Below are 20,396 nucleotides of genomic sequence, written 5' to 3'. Positions count from 1 at the left end.
AAAGTCTCGCGACGATAGACGACAAACTTACCTCTCGTTGAAGGTCTCCTGACGAGCGTAGTTCTGCAGACTGCCCTCGTCGATTAGGAACTTCATTCTCTCAAAGAAGGACGCGGTGATGGCGGGTGGTTGTTTCCGTAGTAATATATCGATTGGCTTAGGAGCCGAAACGCATAACTGACTGCTACGGCATATGTGATTGGAGCAACATTCCGGGTCGGCGCAATCAATAAGACCATCTAAAAAATACATTTTTCATTAAATTCGCTGAGAAAAAAATATATATATTTATCGGTGATGGCTTCTTGTCTCATTTTCAACAATTATTCCAATTTGCACGTCGCTTTGATCTCTTGATTCATTTTTCCTATTATTTAATTTAGAATATAACAGATTATATTTACAAATTATATAAAAATTACGAACATATCTTCTTTCATTTTTTAGATTAAATTTAAAAAATTAATTAATTAATAAAATAACGTTTAAACGTTGTACCTTTATCGTTGTCTCGTCCATCATTACAATTCTGTTCTAAGAGCACGCTGCAATCCTTGCCATCCCAGCCATTATAACACTGACACTCCCATTGCGCGTCATTCGACACTCTGCACTGTCCATGCCCGGAACAGGAATTTGGACAGCCCTCCATCGTGCAGTGTTTTCCGTTCCATCCGGTGACGCATAGACACGTGCCATTCTTACATTGTCCGTGCTCGTTGCAGCGGGGATCGCATTGCTTCAGATTGCACAGCTCGCCGGACCAGCCTGGCAAGCAGTCGCAGGCGTTGTCCACACAGTGCCCGTGAGGGCCGCAATCAAGATCGCACAGTTCTGAAACACGACGAAGCGAGAGGCTTGAAAACGATTGTTCCGTGCACGGAATAACGCAGGAGTGTTAGTCACTAAGCAAAATACCCAGAAGCAAAGCAATGATCGTCCGACAAATAAACGCAACTACGAAAAGTAAAAGGATTTAGAAAAGTGGACAGTTAATCGGCCAGAGTTTCGTGAACAGTACTTTGTAAATTCTGTCACCATCTTTTCCAAAAACCTGGAAACATAGGAATCGTCAGTTCGCCACAAGTATTATCGTTACATAAAACCCAGTGTCTTATCGCGATTACAACGATGAGTTTTTTTTTCAATATTAATAAGTCGTTCTTACACAACGTCAATTGCAATCTATTTACTATAACTTAAAATAAATTATTTAAATATTTTTTAAATATTTACAAAAAAAAAGAAAATTAATAAAAAAAGTTAAAGAATAACAGAAAGTCTTTTTTAATTTTTTATCTTCCCCTTCTTTAAATTTAAATTCAATTTTATTATACATATATTGCATTTAATTTCTATATCTTTAATTTTTATGTATTAAAACGTAACATATTTAGTAATATATTGCATAAATTATTTATTCCTTCGTTTACCTTTTGAGCAATCGTCTCCGGACCACATGGGTTCGCAGAGGCAGGTTTGAGTTTCCAAATCGAAATTTCCGTGGCCGCTGCAGTCCGGCAGACACTGCAGAGCTTCCTTATCCATTTGACTGCAGTCGGCTCCTTTCCAACCTTTTTTACAGATGCACGTGCCTTCAGCGCAGAAACCGTGGCCCGAGCAAGTCGGATGAGGACAGTCAACTTCTTCGCAATACTTCCCCTTGTAGCCGCGTACACAGTTGCACTTGCCGTTGGTGCAGTGCCCGTGGCCGTTGCAATCGGGCACTTCGCACTCGTCGTGTCGCAGGGAACACTCCTTGCCCTTCCAGCCGGGATTGCACTGGCACTCGCCGTTTATGTACTCGCCTAAATTGAAACGAAATTATTTATTGACAAGAACGTGAATTATTTATTCGCGCGAGATTTGCAAAAATTTATTTTAAACGATAGCCTTGTACGATTAAAATAAAGCTCAGAGAGCAATTGTTGCTTAATCGACGAACAAATATTTCTTCTTTAATCGATTAGATTCAGAAATTACATAACCGTATTGATGTACTTCTTCTAAAAAATAAGTTATTACATTTTATTCAGTAAATAAATACAGCTGCATAGCGCGTTTTACGAGCCCACCGAGTGAGAAACTGCTGCGCCAAGCGCCAGGAAATTAACATGTATCGCGAGTATTTACAAAAGTGCAATACTGAAACGAGTGAAACGTAATCGGCTTTGATTTCTATTTAAAAGAAATCAATAAATGAAGCCGCGCGCGGACATGGTTTTTTTAATCGGTTAAAAAATCCTACCAATCGTTATTTCTTTCTATTTCAATAGGATTTTAATCAAACCCATAACCAATAACCGATTTTTGAAGTTTATTAAAATTCCAATACGGATTTCAATTTAATATTATTTTAACCAAACGGTTGAATCCTATTATCGCAAATTTCTCAATATTTTTATAGGGTTGGTAATAATTTTATATAGTAACACACGCGTACATGTATATGCACCCTGCATGTGTTTGTATGTAATATAATAAACGTATACCGAGTAAATATGAGGTATTGTAAAACCAACGTTTGCACAACACTAGCGAAAAAGCCGATTATTGATTAATTTTCGCCGAGATATTTTTTAACCATTAAGACAGGCTCACCTCTTTGACTGCAGAGAACGGGGCAGACGCTTTCGCTACAATCCTCGCCACCGAAGCCAGGGTTGCACTGGCAATGACCGAGAAGACATTCGCCCTTGCCACTACAACCATTCGGACAGTTATGTGTCATATCCTCGGCGATCACGGCGATAAACGAGACTTCGTGAGGATCACCGTCGTCGTTATAAAGTGAAAGAAACCAGTGTCCCGGCTCCATGTACTGAGTCACCTCCTTTTTGATTGAAGGCTGTAAATGTTATCGGAAATTAAAATTAAATCGTCGACGCTTGATTCTTTTACATATGCGTAGTCGTTGGCGGAGAATAGGAAAAAAAAGAAAAATAATTAATTACCAGGGATTATCGGCATATCGCCGTGAGAGAGAAAGAAATAAAAATGGGGGATTACACATACAATAACACTAACATGGGACGCCCTGGTGGTCCGAGCCTTGAAACCGCTGAGAACCTCCAGGAGATCGTACTGCGTGTGCGTAGGAAGCGCGTTCCTCCTCGCGTACACGCCAATGCTCGCGCCACGTGGGATGCTGTAGTCGAAGCGGACGTAGGCGGCCTCCGATTGGTAAAACTGCATGTTCCAGTAGCCGTACGGCGGTATTTCCTTGCTGAGCTTCTGCCCTAAACCGACCTGAGCGAAGGTCGTTCCGTCAGGCGGGAAGGACCTCGCCGGGAAGGTCCGCGCACCTGTGAGCACGAATTATAATTAGAAACGATACGCGACTAGATGAGCTCGAATTTCCGTTGGATAACGTAAGTCGAGACCTCCATTAGTGATTTTAGTACAATTAATTGCGTAATCTATCTACCCGAAAATGATTTTAGACTGCAAATCGTACTTAACAGCTGTCTTTGAAAGGTAAAGAGCAATTTCGGTATTAAATTATGCAGCATCAAGATTACATTATCCAACAGATGTAACGATTTACTTTTGAAAGTAAAATATTCTCAAGTTTAAGCGTAGATGCTTATGCATGTCGATTTTTTGAGCGTTACATATTTTTTTTTTTTTTTATTAATAAATTTATTTTAGTAATAGTTATTTCACAATTAATAGAACCGCAATCGAAAAATTTTTTTTAGAGAATAATACGTATTTTTGTGCGTTAAAAATAGCTATCGTCGGTCACAATTGCCGACAGTTAAGTGGGAACATTCCGCGTGCAGGAATTCATAACGGTGACTCGAATCACCATTATAGTCTACGCATAAATTACACTACCCACTACCACAAAACACATTACATTACAGGCAAGTCAACATAAATTCGCGTTTGACTAGTTCACGAGTGAAACGACAAGCAGAGAAATCAGCATCAATATCAGCAAAGAAGATAGAAATAGAAAGTTAAAAAAGAACAAGAGAAGTGATTTAAAGAGAAAAAGATCAGAGATTAGAGAAAGAGAGAAAACGGGGCCTCACCTTCAAGAATCAATATAGTGGGCTCGGGGGGTAGCGGGGTGCTGCCGGAGCAGGACCACGCATCAGTGCTTACTTCCGGCTTGTAAGTCGACGCGGAGGTCTCGCTGGTTGATCCGCCACTCTCCGTGGTCGACGAAAAATTGTAGTCTTCGGTGGTGGAGATTGTGTCGGGCAAAACTCTCGTGGATGATTCTCCGTTCATTTTTTCCTTCGATTTTTCGGGAGAATTTCCGGTTAACAGAGTAGAGTTAGGGCTCTCGGGCTCCTGCTCGAGCTCGTCGTCGATCGCTGAAAAGTTGTCCCACTCGTCAGAGGATGAGCCCATGCAGGGACAAGAGCACTCGCACTCGCCGCCAGCCCAAATCGGCGCCGGTGGCGAGGCAGGTGGCTGTGGCGGTGGCGGTAGTCGCGTATCGACTATGTCAATCGACTCTTCGTCGTTAGCGGGGATCTTTTTCATGCTCGCTGCGGATGGTTCCGTTAACCGCTCGGCCGTGTGCACCTGCACCTGATCGACGTTATTCCCGGATGAATGGCTGATCGCGTCGCCTTCCGTTGGCACCGATACCGAAAGGACGTACAGCGGTTTCGAGGAAACGGCGGACGAGTCCTCGGTGGCGATCGTTACGTTTACGAGTATTCGCCGCGACGATGAAAATGAGGACGATGAAGATGACGGCTGCGAATGATCGTCGCGATATACGGGCACCTCTACAATCTGCACATGCTGAGTTATCGGAAGGTTGGACCTGAGTGATGCAGCACCAGATGAATCATGCACCGTTTCATGCAGGGTGTTCGCCAAAGAAAGGTTACTGGTTTCGATCGAGGGAGAATGTTCATCGGATTCGTCGGTGTTCGTGGACGCTTCGTGAAACTGCTCTTTAAATTGTCGAAGAAACTCGTCGTCGTTCCCTTCTCTCACGACGACCTGTGGCTCGTCTTTATTTCGTTCCCGAAGAGCGACGTTCATCTTTACGTCGTTTTTCAGATTCGCGGACTCGGGTGATTTAGCAGCGCGTTCCGCTTTCGTGGCTTCAATGGGTGGCTTTTTATGGCGGAGGTTGACGATCTCCACCTCGTCCTGCCCGTAACTGTAAATCGGCACGGGATAGTCGCGTTGCAATTCCTCCGATTGTTCTGAAGTTTTCGTCGCGTTGAGTGAGATTTCGGATTCCGAGAAAAAAATTTCTCCGGAAAGCTCCCGCGTTTCTTTCACAATGCTAGATTTTGTCGCTTCCGCGATCGTATTCGTCGTCTTCGAGATACCGTCGTTTTTTGTCTCGATTACATCTTCCACAAGTTTCTCAATGTTTTCATCGTTGCTCGGTGGAACATTAGGTGCCGTCTCATTAATTACGCTCATATTAGGCGAAATTATAATAGCATCTACTTCTTTTTGAGTTATTTCTACGGGAACTAATTTCTCGCTCAAATCGAAATTACTTACGTTCGACTGTTGATCCTTCTCTAGTTTCTGCGAGGGTGTATCTGTTACGGTCGTTGGTTTTGCAGCGTTATCGTCTATATTATCACTGTAATCGACGGGGAAAACATTACTGCTATTTTCTGTAGTTCCGCCGACTACTTGGCCGTAGTTGGTGCTATCTGAGCCAAGTTTCGTGAACCGCGCGCCGGATGCAGACGTCGTCGCCCCGGTGCCGCCGCTGCTTTCGGCAATGTCCGAACTTTCGGACGTGCCGGCGTTATCGGCATCACGGTCGAAATCCGCGGAGTCATCGCGGCTGAATTTCGCTATCGGAATTTTCGAGGTCTCGACGGCGTCGTCGACGCCCGGGAGCTTCGGGGCGTATTCCGTGGAAGTGTCTTGCGAGGTCGTGCCGGACGTCTCGTTACGGGACAATTGGCGAACGGAAGTAAACGCTAAAGAAGTGCCAGAACCGACAGAGACAGAAGACGAAGAGGCAAGATGATCGACAGCGACAGTGGTATGAGTCGAACGATCGTACGAATAGTTAGTAGCGGTAGAAGAGAAATTCACGGCAAGCTGCATCACCCGCGAGGGAGCCGTCGATCCCGGTGGCTCGTCTTCGGCGTCTTCGGCAACGTCGAACGATCGATCGGTGGTTCCTTGAGCCGGACTTCGATCGTCTACATGCGGCGAATCATGCACAACCTTACCAGAAGACTCCTCATGCAATGGAACGGACCGCCGCCCGGACCCCGAGGCCTCTGTCTCGACGAGAGCGGTCGGGGTCAAGGGCAGCTCTTCACGAGGGGGTGGTGACGGGATAGTTTGGTGCAACGCATGCTCGTTAAACGTGTCTCTACGTTTGCGGCTGTATGTGACACCATCTAGCAACATGCTATCCGTTTTAATACTACCTCCTGACGACGATTGCTGCCGCGTCCTGCCGCTCGACTGCGACGACGTCGACGTGGATGATGTGGACGTCTTGTTCGCCTCGCCCGACGACGGCTTGGTGTCGGTATTTTCACCCACGAGGACCGTGCACGCCTTCGTGCCTTGGTACGACCAGTTCACTAAATTCGACGCTTAATAAGGGATCAATTAGGATTGGCTGTGTAGTGTTAGTCTATTGAAGATTACGCTACGTTACTTTTAACTTTACATCGCTTAAAAATTAAATTTCACAGGCAAACTTAACGCGAAAAGAATCTATAAATAATTTAGAAACTGTTAAATCAAAGTGCGATCAAAAAAATGTTAATTAGAAATATCTTTCACATATTTGTTGCACAAGAACAATTTCGCAGATATTAAATTTCTGTTCAAAGTCGCGTGCTTCATGTATGATGTAAAAGATGGATACTTCATAGAGCAGAGAAAGATTGCTCGGAATGCAATATGCGAATAATTACCTGCGACGTAGGTTAACGCCGCGGTCAAGCAGAGCGAGAGCATAATTACTACTATGGCAATTAGTTTCCAGCTGCACCAATCGATTCCCTTGCGGAAATGACAGCGAATGCTTTGTCTCCTCATCGGAATCATCGACGGGGCGTGCCCGTACGGTAAAGGTACTCTGAAAATCAATGAAGGTCGATTTGTAGCCAGGCCGCGTGTAAATTCCCGCCGCTTAAGCACACGCTGCGCTCATTAGCGGATCGGAGATCAATCTTTATCCCGCCGTTTTATTCGGGAGTCTGCAGAGCCGTCCCGTACCGCGTCTCGATTAAAGTACCGCACAATTTCGCACCGTTGCTGCAATTAGAGAAACACCGCCGTGGAATTCGGCACCCTCGATACAATTTTCAAGCACGTTCGGTCGAACTCCGGAGTTTCGGCGCGGCACGGAGTTTCTCCTTTCCTTCTTTCTCTCGCTCACCGTCGGTGACGTTCGAGAGAAATTCGTAATGTATTCTCGCTCGTTACATACCCCCGTAGAAAAGCGGCAGCCCCCTCGAGTGTTTGTACTGAACGTCGCGCTGCCGCCGCCGCCGCCGCTTCCAAGTAACTCACAAATGTCTAACCAAAATATTTAAACGCAACCGTCGGATGCTGAAGCGCGAGCGGGAAAACGCGTTTGCTTTCGTTGCACCGCGTGATAATGAAAAAAACGAGAAAACCAAGCGGCGTCTACCAGGCGCACTACTCTCTCGCGCGTTGTTGATTCTACGCGGATTGGACGCGCATTTTTTTTTTCTTTTTTTTTCCCTTTTTTTTTTTTTTTTTTTTTCTATCGCGCAAACCAAATAAAAGGCGAACGATTTGGAGTTTCCCCGGGTGAAACTTCCGGTCTCTGAATTCTCCATTTTGCAGCCCGACGTCGAAATGTTTAACCGAATGTTTGACTTATTCCTTGCAAAGTTCCAATATTGAAATATCCTACGCTTTTGAGCGTTAAGCTCCTCGGTTTTATCACATTTACATTTTTCGGATATTTCGTTTTGTTTTGATTTTTGATAAAGATAAGTGAAATATTAATTTCGCGCGGTTAAAAAGAAAGAGAATATCAAATCGCGGATTGGTTTTCCTCGTGATCTACGCTTTCCGCGGAACGTCAAAAAATTCCTCGAACGTACGAAATGAACGGAAGTAATGGAGGAATCGCACCGAACGTCGACCGAGAATTAGCGTTGGCCGTTATCAAATTAGTTTTCCCATTTCGTATTACTTCAATATCGTTCTATTCAATCTCTTAAAAATGACTCGTTCAACTTTCGAGCTGAAGCGTTAATGCCATTTAGAAAATTTGCATACCGTAAAAGCAGAGAAACTCGAATCTCCGTTCGCTTCCAGAGGTAGCGCGTTATCAAATTCCGTTCTCCTCTTTCGCCCCGAAAGAAGTTCGTTTACTGGCTTCGTAAACATGACGTGGATCTCGCGGTAGCGGCGGCAGCCGTTTTGCAAGTTTCGGAGAGCTCCTCTGCGGCGAGTGGCCCTTGTGAGAGCCCGACCGAACCGGCGATTTTCCACGGAAGGACGTCACGAGCGTATGCGAGAACGGCGGGCTTTCTTAAGGTACGACAATCCACGTTCAAACATTGACTCATTGTGCCGCGAGTCGACTGAATGGATGATTCATGAGGATCTCCTTCGAGTGGCGCGCGAAGAAAGAGGCGGCAGAACAGAAGTCGGCCCTCCGTCTGCGTTTTAGCCTCGATCACGCGTCGGTTTTCGGAACACGAGTTTTTCTTCGGCCCGTAACCACGACGGTTCAATTCATCCACCGGTGGACACCTCGCCGGCGGCGGGGGCGGGAAAGAAGTATTGTGCGGTAAACGGTCTTACCTGTCCATGTTGTTCTGCAGCTCCACTTTTATTGGACTGTTCCCCGTGGACTGATTCTTGTTGCTGTATTCATTCTTCGGTATCTCTGCAAAAGAGGCGAGAAACAGAGGATGAAGACAGTTTGTTATACTCGCGGCTGACAGATCGGCGAAATTTCTCGTGGGAAACAACGTGGGCCGCAGCCGCGTCAAGTTTTTCCGCCGTCCAAAAATGTAAATGCAATTCGGCCGCGATGTAGTTTACATCTCGCGTAATGCATACGAAATCGTATTATGCGGAAAGCGTCGTAATATACGCGCGGAAAATTGCCGGTAAGACAGCAGCTTTTTGGACGAACCGCGCGGTGTTACTCTACAATTTTTTTTTTTCTCTTTCTTTGTAGTCGCGAGATTAGCCGCTCCATCGAGGTAACTGATTTACCGGAGTAAATGATATCGTTAGCGCCGCTAATAGACGGCACGTATTACGTTTTGACGTGGGATCTCTATCAGTTTGACGGGGTTAAGAATGCCCGGCCGATCCGTCGCCGGGCATAATCACGGGCCCGCTTACCCTTCGCGCGGGCATTTCTGATTACGCGCGCAACGTATAATTAGGAGCGCTCGAGCGCGGAGACTAGCAGGCGCGAGGCGTGGTCCGATCGTTAAATAAATTACGCCCGTGTCGATTCTTCATTTTCAACGGGAGAGGCTTTTCCCCGGCGAACGACCAGACGCCGATTGCTTTGCGATGCCAGACGCGAGCGCATCTTCCCGCGACTTCCACGCGAGGAAGTGGGCGGAAGGAGCGCGTTTGCACGGAACCGTGCGGTCGCGGAGCTCCCTGTTGAATCGATAAGTATATGATTCATCGCGGTTTCGGCTTGAATTTCAAGCGACCGGTGCCGCGACGCTAAAGGAAGCCCTACGCGGCGTGTCATCGTGTCTCGGAAAGACGCGAGCGGAAAGGAATCTCGCAAAAAAGAAGAAAAAAAAACACACAAATCGTAGAACGGGAGGGGAAAAAAAGACGTCCGTTTAAAAAGGAGCTAATTTGGTAGTATAATGTATTGGAAATCATGACTTTTCCTTTTGTCGTACTTTTAAAACCACCGGAAGGTATAATCTTGGAAATTGAGGTCCTGAATACACGATTCCGCATATGTGATGGACGATGGTAAACGTTGCGATGACTGATGATTAGCGGCGGATGATGGCGGTCTGAAGGATCACACTCTCGCAACAATATGCACAAGCGGCATTAACACGTTAATCCTTAGCCGAGGGAATCTCGAACGCACAAGTTTCGGGTATGGAATAGCGGAGTAACACGAATTCTATTACGTCTCCCGCGATACTCTACTCACTTCTGAAATATTCGGGTTAACATCAACCGCGATAAAATGGCTATCTCGCTTGCGAAACGCGCCCCTTCCACATTCATTTGCGGCCCGCAAAAATTAGAAAAGTATGCAAAATTCAGCGGAAAATCTCGCGGAGGGAAAAGAAATCAGAATTACATATTTAAATCCGGCTATAATAACTGATAAAATAGAAATAAGCGCGCTGAAATGTATTTACATTTGAAACAAGCTGTGAATTAATTTTGGAAGTTTAACTCGCGTATCTCTCTCTCTCTCTTTATCCCGCTCTCCCTGTTCCTCCACGCAAGATACGGTCGCGCGTGGTAACGCGGTGCGCATTTAAAACGCAGTGCTCCGGCGTTTTGAATATTAATGAGCCACTTTACACGTTTACGCGCGCAAGCGGCATTCGAGTTCGAGCTTTGTTGTTCTTGACACTTAGCCCGTCTCGAGCCCGCTTCACGAAACCCTTTTTCGGGACACGCTCGATACGAAGAGCGAGCGAGTGTCTCAACACCCTTTGTCTTCCTACAGGGAGTTCGGCCGAGTCTAATATTCCCCGCACCTTTAGGCGCACTAACGTTGAGCGGTAAAACGCGGGCGTGGGAAGAGAAAAAAGCCCGGCCGAAGCGGCTGACCCCACCATCGCTAATTGTAGGTGTTGCCGCTACGGTCCCGAAATCCGGTGATTATGCCATTTAGGCAGATATCAGTGATTACGGTGATTTCGGGGATACCCCGCTCTACCCGGAGGGTGCCTCTCTCGTTTTTATTTTCCACCGGGGTGCCTGGGCGCACGAGACGGCGATTCCCGTCGCCTGAAATCGAATTAAAGGGGAATGTCTGCTAATCGACGGTTCGCCGGCGAGAATTCATTGTAATTGACGACCTGCCAGGTGATTTACCGCCGATGATGCGCTCGCGAGAGAGCATCCTCACGCGAAGAATAGCTCTGACGAAGGGTTGGACATGAGTACGCATCGAATTGGAGCTGCGCTGGCCGTGTCAAATCACTTGAGAGACTAGAATCCCGGTCGCGCGATAATATCGAGCTATACGTTTTAGTCAGAGTCTGCGAGATAATTCTACTTAAAAAAAAAAAAGAAAAAGAAAAAAAAGCATGTGCGAAAAAAAGGTACGAATATCTAATTGGAAGAAACAAGACATAAATATTTCGTTAAAAAATTGTAACAAATTTTTTCCGGAATTAAAGAGCTCATTACGTACCGTTGCAATCGTAAGAATCCTGCGGTAACATTCCGTGGTGCTTTTAACTAAAAGAGTTGATTTATCGAATGTACACAAGTGTTGTTTACGTAACATAATCCTTTCAGCACATAAATACGTTTTCTCACTTTACACAACAATTATACAACTTATAATTGCAACGAGAAACTTAGAGCCAAGATAAGTGGACTCTAGGGGAAAAAAAAAGAAAAAAAAACAAACAAACAAAAAAAAAGAAGAAAAAAAAAAACGAGAGCAAATTCACTGCGTGATCGAGGTGTCTCTTAGGAAGGAAGACTACAGACTGTGGACTTAGGCATTATGCAGGCGGCCATAAGCGTCAGACGGTGTCATAACCGGGCAGTCAATAAGACGGAGGATCGTAAGGATCGTAAATCATCCGTTCGACCTATCCCACGGATTTTAAGAGAACCTTTGAAGCGATCCACGTTTGCTTTAGAAAAACATCAGGGTGCACGGAGACGCATCGAAGGAAAAGTCAACCCCGGCGCTCGACCATGGAATTTGAAAAATCTTTACGACGAACCGAACAAGAGAAAGGAGCGTGTCACCGGGTGCCCGAGTATTTGTGCCGGACACTTCCCGAGTCGCCGTGAGTGGACCGGGGGAGACTTTATACGTAGAAAAGCTTAGGTTTCGCCGTTGTTTTCTCTGTAGTCGATACCACGCGCCGGTGGAGTACCTCGGAAAAACGTCGCCGCAAGGCGCCCTTTTCTTTCCACGAGTACGCTCGGTGGCTATGGCAAAGGACAAGTGAAACCGTCAGGGGACTTGTCCTTCATCGTCGTTTCGGGTTTCGTCTATTGTTTTCCATATGGAAATTGCACATTTATCTCCACGATTTCGGAAAGGAAAAAAGGTCAAGTTAAATTCGGTCCATAATAGGGCGGCGTTTATACTGATTGAATGTAACGAACCACGACATTGCGATTCCAATATTCAGAATCCTTACTGTTTTTTTTATTACTTTTTCTCGGGTAGTTAGCACTAGCTACTGTGCAGTAGTTTCAACTTCTTTTTTTTTTTTATTACTCGGTTCGAAAGTTACCACCGGTATGCAGTATTATTCCACGTTACAATCCTTTAAATTAGATTTGTAATTAATTTGCCTATGCGAGCGTAAGTTTGAAGAACTAGTAAAAGACCAAGTTGCCGGGTCGGTTCGTATCGATTCGTTCTCCGCAGGCCGATCCGCGGCGACTAAATTTTGAGGATCGTTCGGTTTGTTGGGGAGTTAAGTTAGTCTCGAGGCTATTTTCAACAAGTCCCGACTTTTATTTCAAACTTTTATTTTCACGAGAAGCCGCGTTTTCTCACGCGCAGCACGCGAGCATCGCCTGCTGTTATCACGCGCCTCACCGCCCCATGATAAAACGAAGGGATATCTCCGGAATCCCTTGGCAAACAGACGAATGCGTACAAAGTTTGATAAAATAAAAAAAAAAGGGGGAGAAAAATTTCAGATTAACGTGGGGTTCGAGCGAGATCTTAGAAAAAAAAAAAAAAACTTGGGGATGATAAGATGCGCCGCGCAGAAGAGTCGGAAAATTATCGACATCTCTCCCTTCAGCTAATCCCCTCATTGGTTACCACCGATTACGATGTATACCCTCGTCAAAGACGTCACCCGCCATCGTCCTCCGCTAAGCCTTCTTTCGCTAGGGTTCGCGTAAAACGTCGCCGACATTATCAGACAGGACACACCGTCGGGATACTACAAAGGACAATCGTACGCGCGAACGAGCGCCTCCCTCGTCGGTAAATATTTTTTTTTCGCATCTACGTTGTCACGTGTATATATGTATATATTTTTTTTGTTTATTAATCACGTGATACTATTAAAAGCGTTGGAGTTTCATATTTGTGCCCGGAGATAAATCGATGTTTTAGAGAGATACGAGAAACCGAGGACGGTTACGGAAATAGTCTCTTTCATTTCGTGACGCGACTACCTGACCAGATGTGCGTGTGTGTGGATATGTAAGTGAGTAAATGAAGAAGAGAAAGAGAGAGAGGGAGAGAGAGAGAGAGAAAGAAAAACGGAAGAAGAGAGAAAGAAACAAATTTTTTTTTTTCCTCGAGTCAATATTCCTTAATTAAGGTAATGGCAATCTTTTGACAAAGATAAAAGGGAAAATGTGTAGAATAATATTAGAACTGTCCGCAAATTTTGTTTTTTACCAATCGCGTAAAACTGATAATTTCCTTTAAAAGTTTCACAAAGCCTTCGGTGATTCTCAAGACATAAACGCATTACAACAAACAATTTAAGAGTAAGTAAAACTTCAGGAGATTTATCTTTCAAAGAACGACGTAATTGAACTTCTCTAAATATTTACGTTTCGAGATATTTAAAAGGCTGACAGGTTTTAGAATTGTAAAAATATCGAAGGTATTGAAAATCTTTCAATATAGTGAAAGAACGAATCGATTTTGGGTCACCCGAGGTGTTCACGGACGGAGGAAAAAGGGGAAAGCTTGTTTCCCACGTAACTCCACGGCCACTCGTTCGTTTCTTTCTCTCCAGTAAATCAGACTTAACGATCCTGCCTGCGAACTTACTTGGTATATTGTAGAAGTTACCGGATGGGGTGCGTACGAGACAGGATGGCTCGAGATCGGGATCGCGTTCGTGATCGCTCGCTGCGTGACTTCCTGGCAGTCTTCCGTTGAGCCGGCTCATTGCGGGGTTACGGGGTGGCACATCAGGCGGGCCCCGCGGTGCCGAACTGTCCAACAAACACCCTGCAACGACAAAAGAAAAGGCACGCTTAGTTCGGCGATCCTGGACACCCTTTAACGTCGTTCTTAATTGCGCAGAGTATCGACAATAGAGTTATAAATTTTCTAGGCCTAAAAATAAAAATGTTAAAAAAAGGGATCCCTTAAGAAACCCTTTGCCCGTGAAATTTTCTCTTTCAAGAAAAAAAGGGGCAGGCTCCTTCTGTATTATATCTCTGGTCGGTCGTGTAATAAAAGTAAAATCAGCCCTTTCAAGAGACACGGTAGTGTCTCGCGTGAAATAAATATATGCGTGGCGAAACCGAGCGTACGTTTTCACGCGACTTATTTTATTTACAGCAGTCGAGATCCTCGAATCTCGGCAACGATTGATAATTCTCTCTCTCCATCCTTTTTTTAACGCAACGAATCTTTTAAGAAAGAATGAGAGAGGAAGATAACCGAGATCAGACAGATGAATGCATACGTCGTTTATACAAGTATAACGTTAAGTAATGTGTGACTGTCTCTGTATGTTAGTACACCGAGTGAGTGTAAGGGCGATGTAGTAGATGTACGTTGGTCAAGCATTTGATGCGATTGGTTATTTCATATTTGCGCGAGAGTTTGACGTACCGTGATTGGACGCTTGAGTTACTGAGTTGTGTGAGTACATGTGTGAGCGGAGAGAGAGCAATAAGCCGAGAGTAGAGTCGAGAGCAGACGTATGACGAGATAAAGCATAAATGTATTAAACGATCCGGTTCATTAAAAGTTTATTTGTTCCCGACATTAATTTAATGTGCTTCTTTCAAGCCCACCCGCACTTTACTTTAATTAGATGTCACAAAGCGATTAGAGGTTAAGTTTGCGCGGTTCTCACGTCGCGTCATTTACTCCCGTTTTTTCTAAGTTAAAGAAAACTGATTTACCTTTAATCGTTTTCTGTATCAAGTTACACATTTTTCTGTTGCAAATGGTTGTCCTTAAAAAAATAACTCTTACAGCGAGAGATGTTCACACTTTGACGACTGACTGCGTACTGCAATCCGTCCGCGAAAAGCGCCTCTCTACGTACGAATCCGCGACACCTACCGCGAGTCAATCAAGATCCCGGATTTCGATGACAAGACACTGTGGCGCTATCGTGCAGCAAGCGATGCAAATAATTGATCCAATTGATCGTACTTTGCGATATATCCATTCGTGAAAGATTCGCGATAAATTGAATCTAACATGTGATTAATATTTTATGTAATATTCGGCGTACAATTTCTTTTATAACGCGGTAAATTTCTTAGCGACTTTGACGGACGACGTCTCTGACCAAGCTGATTTTAATATATTAATAATGAAAATGTATCTTGCGTGTCACATATACATATACACGCGGCAATTATACTATAATTTTATTTATATGTCTTGAACGACGCCGCTGAAATTCAGATAAAAATGCAAAAGTGAACGTATGACACTTACATATCGAATATTAGCGTCAATTTTTGATCTTCTGCCATATTCTCTTTCTGCATCTAGTCATTATACTTTTATAAAATGAGAGGTTAACTTTAAAAGGACAATTCTTGCGGCAAGAGATGTTACCTCCATCGAAGCGGCTTCCGAAATGACGCTAGTTGCAAAATGTGGCTCCTTATATATGAATCCGACACGGCAACCGTGCACCAATCAGCACTCCGGATTCGATCAAGACTTGTAAGCTCTGCTTTGCAACATTTTCATCCGTTAGAGATTTACGACACATTGATTTTAACATTTAATTAATATTTTATATAGTATTTGGCATACGATTTATTTTATAACGCGTTAAATTTCGTAGCAGTTGATACGAATAAAGTCACTGAACGTCGAGTGCTCGCAGGCGTGAACTGCGCATGCGAGACGGTACGCCGTGAGTGGCTGCATATTCGCGAAGTGCCATCTTCCTTTCAGTCCTCCTCTAGCGGTCAACGGAGCAGGACGTGCGTAAGATGTATTACGTTCAAACCGAAAAATCTACCTTTATTGGACGAAAAATAACTCGACCCTGATGCAAATCACTTTTATTTATCCACGCTCTGTATGTGGGGAGTACCAGACACTGATTTTTCTCCTTTGAAAGTATATAATATTCTTACTTATCAAAGAACTATAATAGCGAAATATTCAAGTTAATCTTGCGTAGCAGGCGAGCAAAGGACGGTCGTACGGACGGCGTGTGTAACATGCGAGCAGAGGACGACTGTACGAGTGACGTACATACGGGCGAGCAGAGGACGGCGTACATAACAAGCGGAGCAGAGGACGATTGTACGAACGGCGTGCATACGGGCGAGCGGGGGACGGTCGGCGTACGTGATGCGCACGCAGTACAGCGTCAGCCATGCTAACTTCCGCAGGTACAGGCACGTGGCCGACGCCAGTAGATGGCCCACCAGGCACTTCAGGCAGCAGCTTGCAATCGTGAATTGCGCATGCGGGACGGTGCGCCGTGAGTGATTGCATATTCGCGAAGTGCCATCTTCCTTTCAGTCCTCCTCTAGCGGTCAACGGAGCAGGACGTGCGTAAGATGTGTTACGTTGAACCCGAAAAATCTACCTTTATTGGACGAAAAATGACTCGACCCTGATGCAAATCACTTTTATTTATCCACGCTCTGTATGTGGAGAGTACCAGACACTGATTTTTCTCCTTTGAAAGTATATAATATTCTTACTTATCAAAGAACTATAATAGCGAAATATTCAAGTTAATCCTGCGTAGCAGGCGAGCAAAGGATGGTCGTACGGACGGTATGCGTAACAAGCGAGTAGACGACGACTGTACGAGCGACGTACATACGGGCGAGCAGAGGACGGTCGTACGGACGGCGTACATAACAAGCGGAGCAGAGGACGATTGTACGGACGGCGTGCATACGGGCGAGCGGGGGACGGTCGGCGTACGTGATGCGCACGCAGTACAGCGTCTGCCATGCTACTTCCGCAGGTACAGGCACGTGGCCGACGACGCTAGATGGCTCGCCAGGTACTTCAGGCAGCAGCTGAGGTAAAAATAGCCAGAAAATAGGTCACCAACCCCGTCAGCTGATGCGTTCGTAATATATCTTTCGCGCAACTCCTACCTTTTTCGTGCCTTTTCCAGTGACCGAGCGCATGCAGCATGTGCGACGAGAGACGGCGACGAGAGTTTCTAAACGGGACTGATCTGCGTGTTCGACTATACAAAGGTAAATACGTGCGAATAGATTTTTACACTATATTAATATATTTTATAATTAACCAAGCAATTTTTTTTTGTTTCAGAAAAATATCGAGAGAAGAAGCTGATTCCGTCGTCGATATTACAGATTAAGCGAACTGTAACCAATTCGTCAGCGTTTCGGTGTCGAATAAAGTTAACGGGCGGTCCAATTTTATTATTCGTCTTTTGCAAACGCGAGTACCGTACAGTAACGCGCGGACGTGTGTGTATGTGCAATAATTATCTCTCGCGATTGTAAATTCACCCGGTCGCGATCTCGCGAGTTTCCAGTGCGCGGAAGGAGGACTCGACACTTAAACTGAGAGGACGGGAGAGCCAAGGAAAGGCATCCTGCTTTAGCGGAGCAACGTTTTGGTGAGTATTATTTTTAATTACATAAAATTAACGATTGTTCTCGTCATTTCGATAATAATTAGAAGCAATAGTAAATTTAAAAATTAATAAAGAAAGAGTTTTTACATTTAAAAAAGTTTGATGTATAAGATTTTGTTTGGACTAGTTCATTTTGTTTTACTATTAAATTAAAAAATTAATTAGAAGCCTGTATAATTTTTTTTTTAAACAATAAACATTTTGAATGTCTATAATTTATATTTTATATTTTATATTACAGGATTGTTGTAGCTGAACAACTCCGCTACTGCGCATCGAATCGGTGAGTCTGCATATATTTATTATTATTTTTTTTTTTTTTTACAATAAAACTGCTGTCTGAAATTATTATTATGTAATATGGGTGGGTTAAAATATTAATACGATAAAAAACTGAACGTTGTACAATGGTTACGAAGTACATTAGGATAAATTGTTATGGGAACGGAAATCCCAGGATTTGGAGAGTTATTTTCGGTGTGGAAATACGAGAGCTCTGCGAAAATTGGGCGTCTTGTAGTAAAGTTCGTTCTGAGAATAAAGTTGGTCAGTAAGAAAAACGCGGCGGACCGACACGACAACTGTACGGGGAGTAAGATCTGGGGCGGCTGACGGTCTCGAGGTTTATGCTCGCACTGAGTAATCCAGGGCAGGTGGCCGCGGCCCTAGTTTTCATCTGGCGAAGGGTTGAGCCGATCTCACGATTAGACACAGTTCACACGCGATGCGCGATCATCACGACAGTAGGGGGTGGATGAATGCGAGACGGAATACCGTTAACCCTGATATCAGATGTAGGATTCTCTTAAGCGAGGATTTTTTAGGGTCAAAAATATGTTTTCGTACATTGATACAAAATTCGTGATAAAAAAAATATATCGAGAGCTCGGTAAAAACGTAAGAAATTTGTTTAAAATAGAAAACACGTCGCGATGTAAATGACCATCGTTGTCTTTTTCGATATTTTCTCCGAGAGCGTTAGCAGATTATTGTTAGACGGTGCTCTGTAATATTCAGCGGGCTTTATGCACACCGTGGGGTAAACGCAAGCAGTTGCGAAGTTAAATTTCGGTCAGATAGTTTAAGCAGCGCCGTATGTACTCGCGTTTGCGTTGGAGAAATTTACTCGCGGTTTACTTTGTTTTAATATATATATATGATACGTTTCCCTAAATTTTCGTTCACTTTGTTTAATCGTTATTCCGCGTAAACGTATTTCGGAAACAATTTAAATCCCTCCCTTTGCGATTGATGACCGTACCGATTGATCGCCGTCATTCGAAAATAGTCGAATTCGATTGCGCCGATGAAAAGCTCAAAAAGAGATCCGCGCCGGGAATATCGGCAAGAAATTCGAGCCGCTTTTTCTGCATCGAGTGCCAGCCAATGAGGCAGATTCGTTCGTACTTTTTTTTTTTTCCCCGGTCGTAACGAACGTCGCCTGATATCCTATTGAACGATAAAGGGCGCAACAGGAGGCGGCGTGAGCGGAAGAGAAGCGAGAGGCGGTGAGAAGGGTGCCGGGCGAAAGAAAGAGAGAGATAGGGTGAGAGAGGAAGACGAAGAAAAAGGGAAGAAAAAGAAAAAAAAAGTTTTATCCCGTGCGACGACAAAGGACTTTCTCAATCTCGTCTAATCGCGTGCTCGTCTCCCCTTCGTTCTACCTTCCACCCGTTCGCCGTAGCTACCCAACTTCGATTCGTGCTTCGCTTACGCGACCCTCTCCCCCGCCCTTCGCCTGTGCCCCCGACTTGGTTCAACCAAGAGCACTCGACCCTTTTACGACCGAACTTTCCCAGTTTCGACGTTTCGCTCTTGGTCCCTGCCGCCCCTGTTCCCCTCTCCCGCGAGAAAAGCACCATTTGGCATTACTAGCAATGTGTATTGGTCCATCGGCGAAGGTAGAAACGCGTAAAATAGCATAACGTCTCAAGGGCGCAGTGCTTCCTTTTCTTCAAAAGTCAGGCGCACTTTAGGAAAATCGCTCTTAAGTTTACCCAAAAATCCAGGGAAAGAGGGGGAAGGGGCAAGTGATACTGTGATACGTCGGCTGCGGTTACAATTTGAACAAATTAACATCGATGTAATTAATAATAATTATATATTAATTATAATCCGAAATGCGAAATTCTTTCATCGTGTTCTCTTTCTCTTTCACACTGTTCGGCGCGATCAAATGTGAATCCTTATATTAATATTTCCCAACCCGAGGTTATTAAATTTTAATTAATGCAACCGACCAAGCCGCGTAGAACCGGGTGGTATTGAATTTACGTGGACGTGGCGGTGCGTTGAAAAAAAAGAAAAAAAAAAAACTAAAAAAAAAAAAACGTTTTAATCGTAATGATGATCTCAATTCCGTTGCGAAATGAGTATCGAGTCGTTCATAACTTCTGCTAATAGAAATTTCTCTGAAGCGGATGCTGCAGTCGGCAGTGCGCCTTGTCAACCGTTTCTGTTATACCTGAAACTTGTTAACCCTAGAATCCGTTCGTTACGTACGAAACGTTCGCGCAACTCGAGAGCTCGAACGCTCGACAGGAGTCGGTCTATTCATTCTCGCTAAAGTCATCGATGCAGAAGAATCTGCGGCACGTCGTTATTCTTGCTAATAGATCGGCGGGAGTAGGTATTGTCATGACACAGTTACTTGAAGGATCTCACCCCGCCGTCGTCGTCGTCGTTGTCGCTCCC

General features: G+C 44.5%; 1 protein-coding gene and 1 long non-coding RNA gene across 18 annotated transcripts in view; one reads left to right on the top strand and one right to left on the bottom strand.

Annotated features, from left to right (window-relative positions):
* The window catches only part of Ten-m (teneurin transmembrane protein Ten-m), a 481,599-nt gene that overhangs the window by 15,207 nt on the left and 445,996 nt on the right, over nt 1-20,396 (bottom strand). For 9 of the 17 annotated variants that reach the window (XM_070668386.1, XM_070668390.1, XM_070668387.1 and 6 more), the window contains 9 exons: nt 13,910-14,092; nt 8,758-8,842; nt 6,885-7,048; nt 4,041-6,557; nt 3,016-3,305; nt 2,602-2,848; nt 1,434-1,808; nt 499-834; nt 32-239 (listed from right to left, as the gene is read on the bottom strand). In XM_070668386.1, coding sequence (XP_070524487.1) covers nt 32-239; nt 499-834; nt 1,434-1,808; nt 2,602-2,848; nt 3,016-3,305; nt 4,041-6,557; nt 6,885-7,048; nt 8,758-8,842; nt 13,910-14,092 — 4,405 coding nt within the window. Of the gene's footprint in view, nt 1-31; nt 240-498; nt 835-1,433; nt 1,809-2,601; nt 2,849-3,015; nt 3,306-4,040; nt 6,558-6,884; nt 7,049-8,757; nt 8,843-13,909; nt 14,093-15,000; nt 17,013-20,396 lie in introns of those variants that run through there. The other 8 variants (XM_070668389.1, XM_070668392.1, XM_070668388.1 and 5 more) reach the window with 6 other exon arrangements.
* The window catches only part of LOC139109382 (uncharacterized), a 35,034-nt gene continuing 32,233 nt past the window's right edge, over nt 17,596-20,396 (top strand). The window contains exons 1-2 of the long non-coding RNA XR_011546827.1: nt 17,596-17,684; nt 17,944-17,985. This is a non-coding gene — a long non-coding RNA (uncharacterized lncRNA). The remainder of the gene's footprint in view (nt 17,685-17,943; nt 17,986-20,396) is intronic.

Source organism: Cardiocondyla obscurior, linkage group LG17 (assembly GCF_019399895.1).
Source record: "Cardiocondyla obscurior isolate alpha-2009 linkage group LG17, Cobs3.1, whole genome shotgun sequence".
Classification (NCBI taxonomy): Eukaryota; Metazoa; Arthropoda; class Insecta; order Hymenoptera; family Formicidae; genus Cardiocondyla; species Cardiocondyla obscurior.
Note: the sequence above shows the minus strand (reverse complement) of the source record. Positions and strands in the feature narration are given on the sequence as shown.